The 13,133-nt window shown below is 47.5% G+C and overlaps 1 protein-coding gene across 2 annotated transcripts in view; it reads right to left on the reverse strand.

Annotated features, from left to right (window-relative positions):
• PPFIBP2 (PPFIA binding protein 2) overlaps nucleotides 1-13,133 on the reverse strand; it is a 149,842-nt gene that overhangs the window by 90,823 nt on the left and 45,886 nt on the right. For both annotated transcript variants that reach the window (XM_079930567.1, XM_079930566.1), the window contains one exon: nucleotides 8,166-8,380. In XM_079930567.1, coding sequence (XP_079786693.1) covers nucleotides 8,166-8,380 — 215 coding nt within the window. The remainder of the gene's footprint in view (nucleotides 1-8,165; nucleotides 8,381-13,133) is intronic.

Consider the following 13,133-nt stretch of genomic DNA (forward strand, 5'->3'; position numbering starts at 1 on the left):
ATAATTCGTAAAACAGCTTCTCCCCACCCCCCCACCTTTTTTTTTTTTGTAACTCCTCTGGCTTTTTAATACGGTGAGCAGATTTGCTTCTCTGGCCGGAATGAAAGACTGCAGGCTGAACCTAGCGGGAACGTCGGAGCGCCGGGAGCTGAAGGAGCCGCCATCTGTGACACGGCGGCTGCGCTGACAACGGGGGTGGCCGTGCACCCTCCTGGGCTGGGCTTTTTGTTTCTGGAGAGACTGGTTAAGAAGGTAGCTGAGAGCACGCGAACATCTGACGGACAGACTGACACAGGTCAGCACACACCCCAGAGGGGCCTTACTTCCCTTACAGCCAGGCCCAGAGGAAGCTGCCGATTCAGGGTCTCCCATTTCACGGCTCCGGAGATGGCGGCCTCGGCCGAGCCCCGACACGGGGCAGCTGTGCCTAGAGGGGCTCCCTAACCTGTCTCCCCTTTGCAAACCTAAATGTCTAGACTGAGGAAGGCAGGGGCTGGTGGCTACCAGGGGGCCGCTCTATAGCCTTTAAACTGCAGGACTGGAATGCGTGGCCGGATCCTGCAGACGGACTGTCAGACCAGCTCTCATTTCCAGTAGGGAAACTGAGTCCCAGAGGGAAAAGAGGTTCACCCGTGGCCACATGCGAGTGGCAGACAGCCGGCCTTTTGCCTCATTCCACATCGCCTCACCCTGGTTTGCTCCCCTCCACCTGCCCAAGCACGCTGACCAGGACACCTGCACCCTGGCTGAGGAGAGCATGGGCCCTCTGGGAGGCCACACCGACTCCACGAACGCTGCTCCCAGAGGGCGGCACAGAGAACAGCCCCTCTGGAGCGTCTCTGCCAAGCCCCCCCGCCCTGGAGCCCGGGCTCTGCCCTGACGTGCCCACGCTCCGCGGCTGCTGGGTTTACCTGCCTTTCTTCAGACTTCACCTTCAGCCCCCGAAGCCTCAGGTCTTCACCAAAAATCTCCCTGACCCACATCCGAAGTAATGAAACAGTGGAACAGACTGATGCCTTGCAGATGATGAGTGTGTGCGCCCGACTATTAGAGCAGGCCCTGGAGCTGCTCCATCTGCAGACCCTGCCGGCTCTGGTATCGCTTGGGCATCTCCCAGGAACCTGGGTCACCCGCCCACTTCCCCCAGCCCTGCAGGGCCCATTGGAAGCTGGCTGACCAGCCCTTTACGGACTCCACTCTCCCTGAGGGCTTCGTCCCCCAGGTCACCACAGGCCTAGGGGGCACCTGCAGGGAGAGGAACAAGGTGGCCCCTTTCTGGAACTCAGCTCCATTCCCATCACAGCAGAGATGCTGCAGCCTTCCAGCCCGGGCCTCAGCTTCACCGTCTACAAGTCCTGACCCTGAGCTCGGCCCCGTCTGCCAACCATGAAAGCGGCTCACACTCTTCTGCTATCACAGGACAGCCTCACTGATGCTTCTCTGCAGGCCAGGCTCCGTGATCCCTGCTCGCCTTGGTCTCCAGGAACTTTTCCTATACAGGAGCCCCATCCGAAGCGCCTTGGCACTCCACCAACTTTCTGAGGCTAAGCCCAGAGTTCAGATACTGAAACTGTGCCCCATAGAGTAACAGAAGCTGATAATAGAAATGATTGAACTTGTCTTATAGAACAACAGATAAGAAAACAGCTTGCTAAAACCCCTTTGCTTGTAAATTGCCTTCATTAAGTTCACTTGTTTTTTTCTATGTTTTCCTCCCTTTAATTGCATTCCAGCCCAGCTTCATGCAGCCCAGCTGTTTTACAGGAACTTGGAGTCAGCTCCTGCCCAGTGTGAGCCGGCCAGGGACTGGATGGCATCACCCTAAAACTGGGGCTGCGCAGATGTCTCCCTAAAACTGGGCCTGCGCAGATGTCTAATGAATGGCCTTTTGACATCAAAGGACTGGAAAACTCCACCCTCAGATGATGCTAAGGGCCTCCATCTGGAATATGCAGAAGCATTAACCCAGACGCACCTGCGCAGAACACCGATTTCCTCACTTCTTCCCTACTTCCAATCACCTCTCCCCTAAGACCACCCTCTTATCCCATAAACACTCCAACCCCCTCGCCTTCAGTGAGGCAGATCTGAGACATTCTCCTGTCTTCTCCCTTGGCTGCCTTGTGAATAAACTCTTGGCTGTAAACCACAGCATCGCAGCATTTGGCCTGCTGTGCATCAGGCAAACAGACCTGGTTGGGTAACGGGAATCAAGGCCCTTTGTTCCTTTCTTCATTGAAGTCCCAGAGGGACCCCAGCTTAGACAGCCCCGCACATGCCTTCCAGGCCTGAAGCCCACCTTTCCTCATTCTATTAGGGGCCAAGGAAGGGAGGACCCTGTTTTAGGCCCCAAAGCCCTGGAAGCTTGCCCACCACCTAGCACCACTGAATCCTGGGCAGTTCTGTTCCACGGACACTTGTCTTTAGGATGAGCCTGGCTTGTTTGTAACTATTCCCAGGCCGAGAATCCCTGCTGCTGCCAGCCAATCTGTGTCCAGCCCGGCCAGCACCCAGCAAGGAGGAACCAGCCCCACTGTAAAGAAACAGCTGCCCGCACACGGGCTTTCTGACCACGGTGCACTAGGACCACAGCTCCCTCACTGTTCAAGACATAAGGGCGGGGGCCCAGGACTAGTCCGCTGTGTGCTCGAACCGCCAACCGCTTCCCCACATCCGCTGCGGCCTCTTCAGCAGCCCCTATTTCTGTGTGCTACAGCTTCCAGTATCTATGACTGACTTTCCCAGTTACAGTTACTGTTGAACAGTAACAGGAGACCACGATTCCTGCCCTCTCACGCCAGCTAATTATTGGCCCTTGGGTGGAGACCTGACCCAAGGGCAGCTAATCCGATGCAACAACCTTTAGAAAAATCTCTCCAAGGCAAGCATTCCCCCAACCATTGTAAACAGACCCCGAAACAGATCTGCAAATCTAAAGCAAGCTGTTTTCTGCAATGCATCTTCCAAAACCAACCACAGCTGAGCATAAATGAAAACCTTGAATTTCTGTTTCTTTTGCAATTAACATGTCTTCATAGACCTGGAGGGCTTGGCTCAAAAATTATGAGTTAAGCCAACGAGATTCTTTCCTTCAGGGGTTAACACACACACACACACACACACACACACACACACACACACACACACACAGCAAATAAGAACTTGTCAGTCAACAAGAATAAAATCACACCTAAAGGACATGTGACAGTCGCCCTGAGCTGTCTGCCTAAGGGACATTTATTTCCCCCCCTCCATCATGGTTCCTTCCCGACAGACGCCCCCCCTTCCACTATGATCAGTGAAAGCACCAACACTGGTTCCCCAGCCTCCCTGGCAGCTAGGGTATGCGCATGCGAACAAGTCCTGACCATTGGGACCATATGAGAAGCTGGGGGGGTTCAGAGAAATCTTTCCCAGTTTTATAAAAAGAGGACATATTCTACCTCTGGACATAGCTGTGTGTGAGGACAGGCTGCCCGGAGCTGCAGTAGCCTTCTTGCAACTGTTAGGGGACACACCTGAGAAAGAACCAACACCTGAGGATGGTGGGGAGAAAGATAAGAAAAGCTGGAGCCCTTGAGGTCATCCCAGAGTCACTGATTTAACCCTGGGACCGCCCATCCTCTGGACATCTCGTTAGCGACATTTAAAACTCCTTACTGCTTATGCCACTTTCTGAGAAAGAATCCCAACTGACAGGTGTCATAAGGCAGGGATGGATCACGCCAGGCCAGCATATGACAAAGCAGTAACTGAGGTTTACGACGAAAGAGAACAGCACAAACACCCAAGGGACGTACAGATACCATGAATTAGGACTACCTGCCTGAGCCCTCGAGCTACCTCGTTAGCTCCAATTTTAAGTCACATGGGATTTTTTTTGGTAATAATTCAAGCGAGTCTCTGGTTTAAAGCAGTGCTTCAAACTTTAATGTGAATACGAATCACCTGGAAATGGTTCAGTGGATGGGGCAAATTCTTTTTTTTCTTGAAGACAAGCTAGTGATACCAAAACTGCTGGTCCATAGACCAGAACTTGTACAGCAACATCTTCTAACTACAAGTACCAACCTAAGGCAATCTAAAACCAATCTAAAGAGCAGCAGTGGGTTTCTTCACGGCCTTGGCTTCTATCTCCACACAGATAAGACCTGCTATGGAATGTGCGTGCCTTGTAAAATGACTTTAGGTCTCTGAAACCTAAAATACACACAGGTGGTCTCTGTCTAGAATCAAAACCTTAAACATCCAGCCCTGGTTTCTTGGAATGTTTATATGAACTTCTGACCTCCCTAAAAGTACACCATTCATAGGTTGCTGATGGCCATAACCACTCCAAAAGTTTTATGAATGCAACAACTTTTAGAAAAATCTCTCCAAGGCAAGCATTCCCCCAACCACTGTAAATAGCCCCCAAAACAGATCTGCAAGTCTGAATGCAAGCTGTTTCCTGCCATGCATCTTGCAAAAACCAAACACCACATCGACTACTTTGGGATCAAAAATATTTTTTAAGAATCTCTTTTGGTAAATTATAGAAGTTAGATCCATACTTCATGCCACACACTAAAAAGATTGATGAATTCAAGTAAACCATGTGATACAAATCAAACTAAACCTACTGAGAGAGAATACAGGTGAATATTATTTGATCTGAGGTCAGGCAGGGCCTTTCTAGAAAGAAAAGAAGAAATTCAAACAGGAAAGACCGATAAAATTAGTTACAATCCTTTTAAAGTCTTTGCCTCAAAAAACCACCATAAATAACGTTTTAAAATAAAGTGAGGAAAAGAAATGCCGCAAAGAAAAGGGTTAGTAAAAAGTCATTTAAACATAAGAAAAACACTAAAATCCTAATAGGGGTGGGGGGTGAGAGAACACAAAATATTAACAGACCAGACTAGGGCAGGCACACCCAAGGGACTCAAGGTGATCTCTGGAGGGGTGGGGGTGGGGAGGTGTGTGAAGAAAATATTCGAGCTATTTTCTTTTTTAAAGTTTTTTTTGATGTGGACCATTTTTAAAGTCTTCATTGAATTCGTTACAATATTGCTTCTGTTTTTATGTTTTGTTTTTTGGCTGCCAAGCATGTGGGATCTTAGCTTCCAGACCAGGGATCGAACCTGCACCCCATGCACTGGAAGGTGAAATCTTAACCACTGGACTGCCAGGGAAGTCTCTAGAGCTATTTCCTTAACCTGTCCTTTAAAAAGGATTTTCTATCTGGGACTATGTTTTATAATTTACATATATTAGGACAATTCTCCATATATGAATATGTGTATTTGGAGAAGGAATTTTTTTCATATTGGGGTAAGAGACCAAAAGTTTGGAGACAATACGGAATACTAATTAGCTAATAAAAAAAATTTAGCCTTCCTACTAAACAAAGAAATGCAAAGCTAAAATGAAGCCATTTTTCCTATGAAATTAGTAAAGCTATTTTTTCAGTCTTAGTGCTTGTTGATCAGGATATACCTCAAACCCTGCCAATGAAAATATAAATGAGTAAAATCTTTTTGAAAAGTGGTTTGGAAAAATGTGTCACAAGGCTTAAAGATTAATATCTTTGATCAGAGTTGCCAGACTTAGCAAACTGTATGAAACATACTTATTAAAAATTCATTGTTTATCTAAAATTCCAACTTAACTGAGCATTCTGTATTTTGTCCGTTAACCCTGCTTTAACTCTATTATTCTACTTTCACGATTCTATCTGAAAATATTTCGATATAACAACAAATATTTCTAGACAGTCTGTGCAGCAATGCCATATCATTAGTGAAAGATTAAAAGTAATTTCAATTCAACATTAGAGAAATGGTTCCATAAATTCAAGCACATCTATACAAGGTAAAAATACAGTCACTGTAAATTATGTATTTGTAGTCTTTCTTTATCCCACTTCATGCAGATATTCACAAGTTTTGCTGAAGAAATGTTCACGCGTTTCCTGCCCTGTATCTGCTAGAGATGGTGCATGCTGTGCAGTACACATGCACTGTCTCACCTTTCTAAAGTTTAATAAGCTCTGAGTTCTAAAATGCATGTGGACCCAAGGGTTTCAGACTGAGGAATTATGGACCTATCATTTTCTTGAAGCTTCATAAAATTTTCTGTAAACACTACAGCCTGAGTCAGTAGTACTTAGCAGGACTGCAGGGAGGGACGGGCGCCCATGCCAGGTGTAAAGTGAGCTAGAAAGCCGCAGCTGCAAAGAGAGGTGGGCAGAAGATGCTGAGACATGACAGGGGAGAAGCCGGGATCAACATCATGAAGCTGCAAGTACGGTAACAGCCAGAGAGTTCCTCTCTAGCGAAGCAAAGGGGGATCCTTCTGCTGTGGGAAGGAGAACTAAACTACCGAAGTTATCCCCCAGCAACTCCCAATCTGGTTAAAAGCGTGAGTGGAGGAGCAGGTGGGGACTTCTGTCCCATTATCGGCACAAGTCTGAGAGGACCCCCAAGAACCGCCTTCATGTGGGGGAGGAATGAGGAGCCAGCTTGCAAACCTGACCTGTAACAGGCCTACCCGAGACCCATCCGGCAACCTTCACCTTCCTCTCTGGGCATTATCGGTTGCTACTGTAACGAATTACCACAAACTTAGTGACTTGCAAAAGCACAAAGTCATTACCTTATAGTTCTGGAGGTCAGAAGTCTGAAATGAATCTCACTGGGCTAAAATCAAGCTGCCGGCAGGGCTGCTCTCCCTTCTGGAGGCTCCAGGGGAGAGCCCAGTTTTCCAGCTCCTGGCGGCTTCCTGCATCCTTCGGTTCTCGGCCCTTCCGCCTTCAAAGCCAGCAGCAGCGGCGGACGACTCCTTCCCCGACCACATCCACCAGACACTGAGTTTTCCGCCGCCCCTTCCACTTATAAGGACGCCAGTGATTACACTGGGCTCACCTGGAGAATCCAGGCTGCTCTCCCCATTTTAAACTCAACTGATTAGCAACCTTAATTCCACCTGCTTCCTTCCCCTTTGCCACATACAGTAACTTATTCACAGGTTCTGGCCATTAGGATGTAGACATCTTTGAAAGGCTGTTATTCTCCCTACCCATGGGTATGCTACAGAACTCCAGGCAGACAACCTATGTAATGAAAATGTTGAACAACACATATAATGAATATAATAAAGAATTCTTCGGTGCTCAGAGGAAGGCATGGGGATAAGACTGTATTGACAGACTCCTGAACAGGAGTAGCTAGGACATCTGGGATATAACCCGTCTAATCACAAATGACTTGGCCTCCAGAAAAGAGGATCTCAACCTCCTTCGTCTGTGGTTTTCAACATCAACCTGCCCCTCCCAATTTAGTGGTCCTGTTCCTGTCATCCTATCTCTGTGCATACTTCCCAAGTTTGAATCAGAGCCACTGGATTCTAGCTTTAGAAGACTGCAGCCCAGCTTTCATCCTCAGACTCAGCTTAGGTAATGATCACACGCTCCCTCTGGCTTCCCAGCCCTGGACTGGGTGCCAATCCAGCTCATTTCCAGAATGGACTGGTTCCTTGCCTTACCCATTCCCAGATATTACTCGTCTTTTAAAGCTGACTGGCTGGTGTCCACAGGGAAGGAGATGGGTAACAAAAGCCCAAAATTTACAGCTTTGGTTACTCATCTGCTTCCCTTAGAGACCAGCAGGTGTGCAGGATTGATCTAGAGAGGGCAGAAGGAGAGTCAGGAAACCTGCGTTCCACTCTAGGGGCAGGAAGGACTTCTAGGGCAGGGTGGTCTGAAGAGTAGGGGCAGCAATAACGGGATGGATGAGGAAACAAGGTTCTAGTCTGTTGTAAGAAACGAGGGGCATGGTGGGTTCAGCTGAAAATAGAGACCCCAGCTAGGGATTATAACACAGCAAATTGTGCATGTACTATCTGGGGGGAAACACCTTCCATGTTCGCTCTTCTCTGGCCCTGGATTTCCCCTTCTCAGGAGAACAACGGGAGGGGCCCAGGCAGGCTGACTGTGGAGCTTAAGCTGCTTGACCAGGCCCTACCCTTCTGCTGGGAAGGACCACCACCCACTGCGGGTTGGCCAAATCTGGACAGGAAGCAAGAAAAGACTGGACAGTCCACAGATGAAGTAACAGCCCCAGGTGGTGGTGGCATGCCAGGGGCTCCGTGACCGTGTTCCCCACCCAGGCCATGGGCCTACTCACCAAGCTCTCCTCGAACCACTCCTTTAGGTAGGCAGCTGTGGGGCCGGGGATCTGGCTCAGGAGGGCTGCTCTCTCCTGAGAATGCTCCAGCGTCTCCAGGGCCAGCCTCAAGTCCTCGACGAGACGGAGCAACGGGAAGGGGTTCATGTAGGAAGCCGCGGAGGCCAGTCCAGGCTCACAGGCACCATCGCTAATATCTCCCCCCGTGTTAGTGCCTGGAACAAGAGAGAGGCGGGAACCTTGGTAAGAAGGGTGGACGCCACGGGCAAGGAACTGATAAACAGCAAAGTTAGTGAAAGGGGAGAGAAAAGGGATGGATAAGAAGCCTAGAGGAACCACTTCTGCCTCAGCAGAATCACTCACAACATGAACTTTGCAGAAATCACCTTTCATCCTGGCTTGGGCATGAGAGAGGCACATGACTGTGCCCACTGGGACTGGCTTAGGGAAGCTCGCAACTTCAGACAACTGGGGAAGCACAGCTAGACCTCACCCACGACCAAGGACATGTGCGCTAAAATGGTGAGATGCCAGTCTTCAGCTCTGATATTAATACATTTGTCCTCTTCTACGTTAATGTGGTAGACTGCACAGATGGCCACCAAAAGTCCATCCCATCCTCGTGTGGGCATCCTACTCCCCTCCTCCTGAGGTGGATGCTGACTCCGGGCTGGTCTAGTGACTTGCTCTGCTCAACAGGGTGCAGAGGAAGGGATGCTGTGTGGGGTCTGGTGAGGCTGAGTGAATCGAGATCTTTCTAGACCTTCCCAGTTGGGAGATTCTATACCCTCTGACATAGTCAGAGGGTATAGAATATAGAGGGTATACTTTTGACTTGTATCTATTACTGTGTGTATCCATATCTCATCTCCCTTTATGGGCTGTGAAGTCTCTGAGGGCAGAGCCCCTGTCACAGTTAGCTAACATAGTTATCAGGCCCCCTGACCAGTAGATGGTGAGGGGGAACTGGACTGAATGTCTGTACATATGCTTGGATGAATAGCTAAGAGGAAGAGTACCTGGATTTCCCCAGAGATCTGGGATACTGGGTCTTTTTCTAAACTGGTATGTCCCAAATAGGACTGTTTTTGCCTTTCTAAACCCCACCATTAAAAAAAAAAAAGTCTTCTTTGCATAATGTGTACAGTGATATATTTTTCAAACCAGAACTGGGGCAACAGAGTCTAACAAAGGATTTCTGTGCTTCTTTCATCAGTAAGAAACACTTTAGAAAATATGGTTCGTAGTGGAAGTTCTAGGGCATTTGGATTGTTTATAAAACCAACAGAATAAAATATTTGAAGTCAGGACTCTTGCTGGAAAATGTGGGCTGTAGGGCTACCACGTCCACGGTTGCACTGCAGGCCTGACGTCTAATTCCAGGTTCCTCTGCTCTTTTAAAAGCCGACTTCCTACTTGCCATGGCAGTCTTTGGAATGAGAAATCCACACAGAAGGAAACAATTACTGTTTGATTGCCGGTTTGCTTTCTGAAAGGGCGGGATAGAGGGAGTCGCGGCTCACGATCCACAAACAAGTCCACGGCTCCGGGGAACTAGGAAACGGCCCTACTACCCACACTCTGATGTGTGCTCAGCGCTTTCTGGCTCCTGCAAATACAATTTAGAGTTGACCAGGAGAGGCCACAGCCAACAACGTCAGGAAAGAAAGTGAACAGAAGCAGGGCGAGACCCCCCCCAGTCTCCAAATAAATGCTAAGTAATCCCTCTGCATGCCGGACACACTTCAACACACACACACACATCTATAAATGGAGGATAAGTCAGGCCAGGAGTAGGTGGGGAGACTGAGATTTTCATTCACTTTGTATCACTCCTTGGCCTTGGACAAGTTCCTTCCATTCTCTGGGCCCCTCCCTGCCCTAAATCCTCGGGATTCTTCCTTACTATTCAAATATTGCGTATGTGTGTAAATGTGTATGAGTACATGTGTATCTGTGTCTATTTTTCCACATGTATACACACGTAAAAGACTTTAATTTCTATTTCTTGGCAATTTCATCAAAACACAGGCTCAGAAAATGGTCCAGAATGGTGAAACTCCTAAGGCCCAACATTAGCAAAGGCAACAACCACCCAGGGAATTCCCTGGTGGTCCAGTGGTTAGGACTCAGAGCTTTCACTGCTGTGACCTGGGTTCGGGGAACTAAGATCCCACAAGCCTCGTGGCGCGACCGAAATAACAACAACAAAAAACCAGTCACCCAGAAGACTCAGTTCCATACTCCACATACATTCCCTACAGATGATCAGTTCCTATGGAAAAACTACAATCACAGAGGAAAATACATCAAAATCGGACTATCAGATGCAACAAATAAGAAAATGCATGCCTTCATACCTGGGTTTAACAAAACAATACAAAAGAGACAATAACATAAGGCAAGGCGTGGACCCCTAAATTACGTCTCAGAAAACAGCAGCTCACCTCATGTTCACGCCCAAATAAAGTTTCTCTTTGGGGGCAATCTCTCAATTACTTTATCTTGAACAACAAAGCACTCTTTAGGGAAGACAGATTAACACAGGGGACTTCAATTTTACATGCAGACTGAAATCACTTGGGGAGTTTTACAAACTACAGATGCCAGGGTCCCAACCTCCAGAGGTTCTAATTTGATCGGTCTAAGGCTGACCTGGGATAACAAAAAGCTCCCCAGGTGATTCTAATGTGCAGCCTAAGTGGAAATCATTGACTAGCAAATCAACGTTGATCAATGTCAAATTTTGATGTTTAGAGAGGACAACCTGAGAATTTTTATTTTAAGCACCCACAACCAAAATTTAATACAGATTCAGTAATTGTTAGGGGAAGGCAAGACAACATAAAATGCAAATATAGGATTTCACTGAAGGCCTTTTAATGATCGCTTTCAAAAGCAACTAAGTATGTGTGTAGTAGTAATTAGGGTTATTCAGAAATGTTTTGGTTCTCCTCTACTTAAGTTCATAGTAGGATAACACTCTGCTCCTTGAAGTTACTCACAGCCACATGACTTCCTCTGGGCAATAAACATGAAAAGTGATATGTGTCACTTCTGGGAGAAAGTCTTTAGGAACCAGAGCACAATTCCTCATATCTCTTTCACTTGCTCTGGTCTCTGGCAACGGTGGGGACTGAATCAGCCCGTGTTCCAAAGGGAAGATGATGTGGACCAGAGCTCTAAGTAGACCCCGGGGGAACCTGTATGAGCTGTTTCAAGCTGCTGACATTCTGGGACTGTTTGTTATTGCAGCATAACTTAGCCTGTCTTCACTTACACAAAGTATATATGTTGAACAATTTAGAAATATATACATATAAGATAAACTTCTAAAAAATGATCTTTTACTGCACAGACCACTCCACCTGCCACAAGCCACAGCAAGGGTAACAGGGAACCAGCATTCTCAGTGCTCTGAGCCCAATGTGCAGTCTGGTCCCACAAGGGGGTCTGAGCCGGAGAAGGGACCCCCCCCACCTCTCAGCCACATTCACTCAGTGTTTAGCCCCAAACACAGATCTCTGGGGGGCAGGATGAGAAACGCTGACATGCTGCCCTCCCGGGAAGATAGTCCAGCAGCTGGATGCCAGGAGCGGGGGTCCCCGTGTGCGTGGCTCCCCCAGCCTGGGGTGGGCTTCTGCCCTGCTGAGCCAGAGCAGGGAGGGAGGGCACACACCTTGGTTCAAAGACCACAGACGCTCATAGTTCTTACCAAGTTCTGGTAGATTCTATGGAATAAATGTTTCTTCAGTGAAATGGCTCAGGATCATTTCCAGAGAAAGGCTCTTTGCATTCTGTAAAAACTGATTTTCTCCAGCTTCACATTTGAGCGGATCTGTAGAGCTCCCTTGGCTGTCATGCTGAGAGCAGGATGTCCCTGTCGCTTTATTATGCAATGAAATTTGAATTAAGATTATCACGAGCCCCCCAAAGGCTAATAAACACTTAATGAAAAATAGCACAAGAAAAAAAAAATGTCCCTTGCAAAGGGACCCTCCACTTGCTTCTCCTCCACTGACCACTACCCACTGTGAAGCTTTCCCTTCTTCCCTGGCAAGTACAACAGGATTTTATGACCTTACCCTGCATCCAAACTGTAATAAATTCATTATTGTTTACCTCTAATATACACTTGTTCGTATTACTCAAGGTCACAGAGACTTTCTCCTACGCTTTATTCTAAATGTTCTGTAGCTTCATATTTTGCATTTTGATTTAAGATTGATCCAGACTTAATTTTGTACAAAGTATGAGGATTAGGTCAGGGTTCTTTTTTCTTTTAACTATGGCTATTCAATTGTTCCAACAACATTTGTTGAAAAATAAATAAAATATTTTATTTGTGGATGTTAAAAAAAAAGATCCTTTATCATGCAGATGGGGGTTCTCTGGCATAAGATGAAATATCTATTGAGAGCATCATATGTGAATTTTTAAAGTGCTGTATTTACAGCAACTGAAAGTGAAGATGATGGGCCTGAAAATGGGGGTCCCGAACCCCCAGGCCGCAGACCAGTACTGGTCCGTGGCCTGTTAGGAACCGGACTGCACAGCAGGAGGTGAGCGGCGGGTGAGCGAGCGAGCGAAGCTTCTTCTGCCGCTCCCCGTCACTCCCCATCGCTCGCATTACCGCCTGAACCAACACCTCCCCCCACCCCTCCCCACTGCCACCATCCATGGAAAAATTGTCTTCCACGAAACCGGTCCCTGGTGCCAAAAAGGTTGGGGACCGCTGCTCTAAAACTCTGCACATCAAAAGTGCTGTGCATGTCAGCTGCACTAGCATTACCTGGGAGCTTGGTGGAAATGCAGACTCTCGGACCCCACCTCTACATTTTATCAACATCCCCACATGCTCTTCAACTGTTCTGGGATGCTAAAATTATTCAACAAGCAGCTCTCATAATAATAAACACAGTGTGTTGGAGATAAATGTAAAACGCTTGAAAAAATTATTATTAAAAA

Source organism: Stenella coeruleoalba (assembly GCF_951394435.1).
Source record: "Stenella coeruleoalba genome assembly, chromosome: 8".
Classification (NCBI taxonomy): domain Eukaryota; kingdom Metazoa; phylum Chordata; class Mammalia; order Artiodactyla; family Delphinidae; genus Stenella; species Stenella coeruleoalba.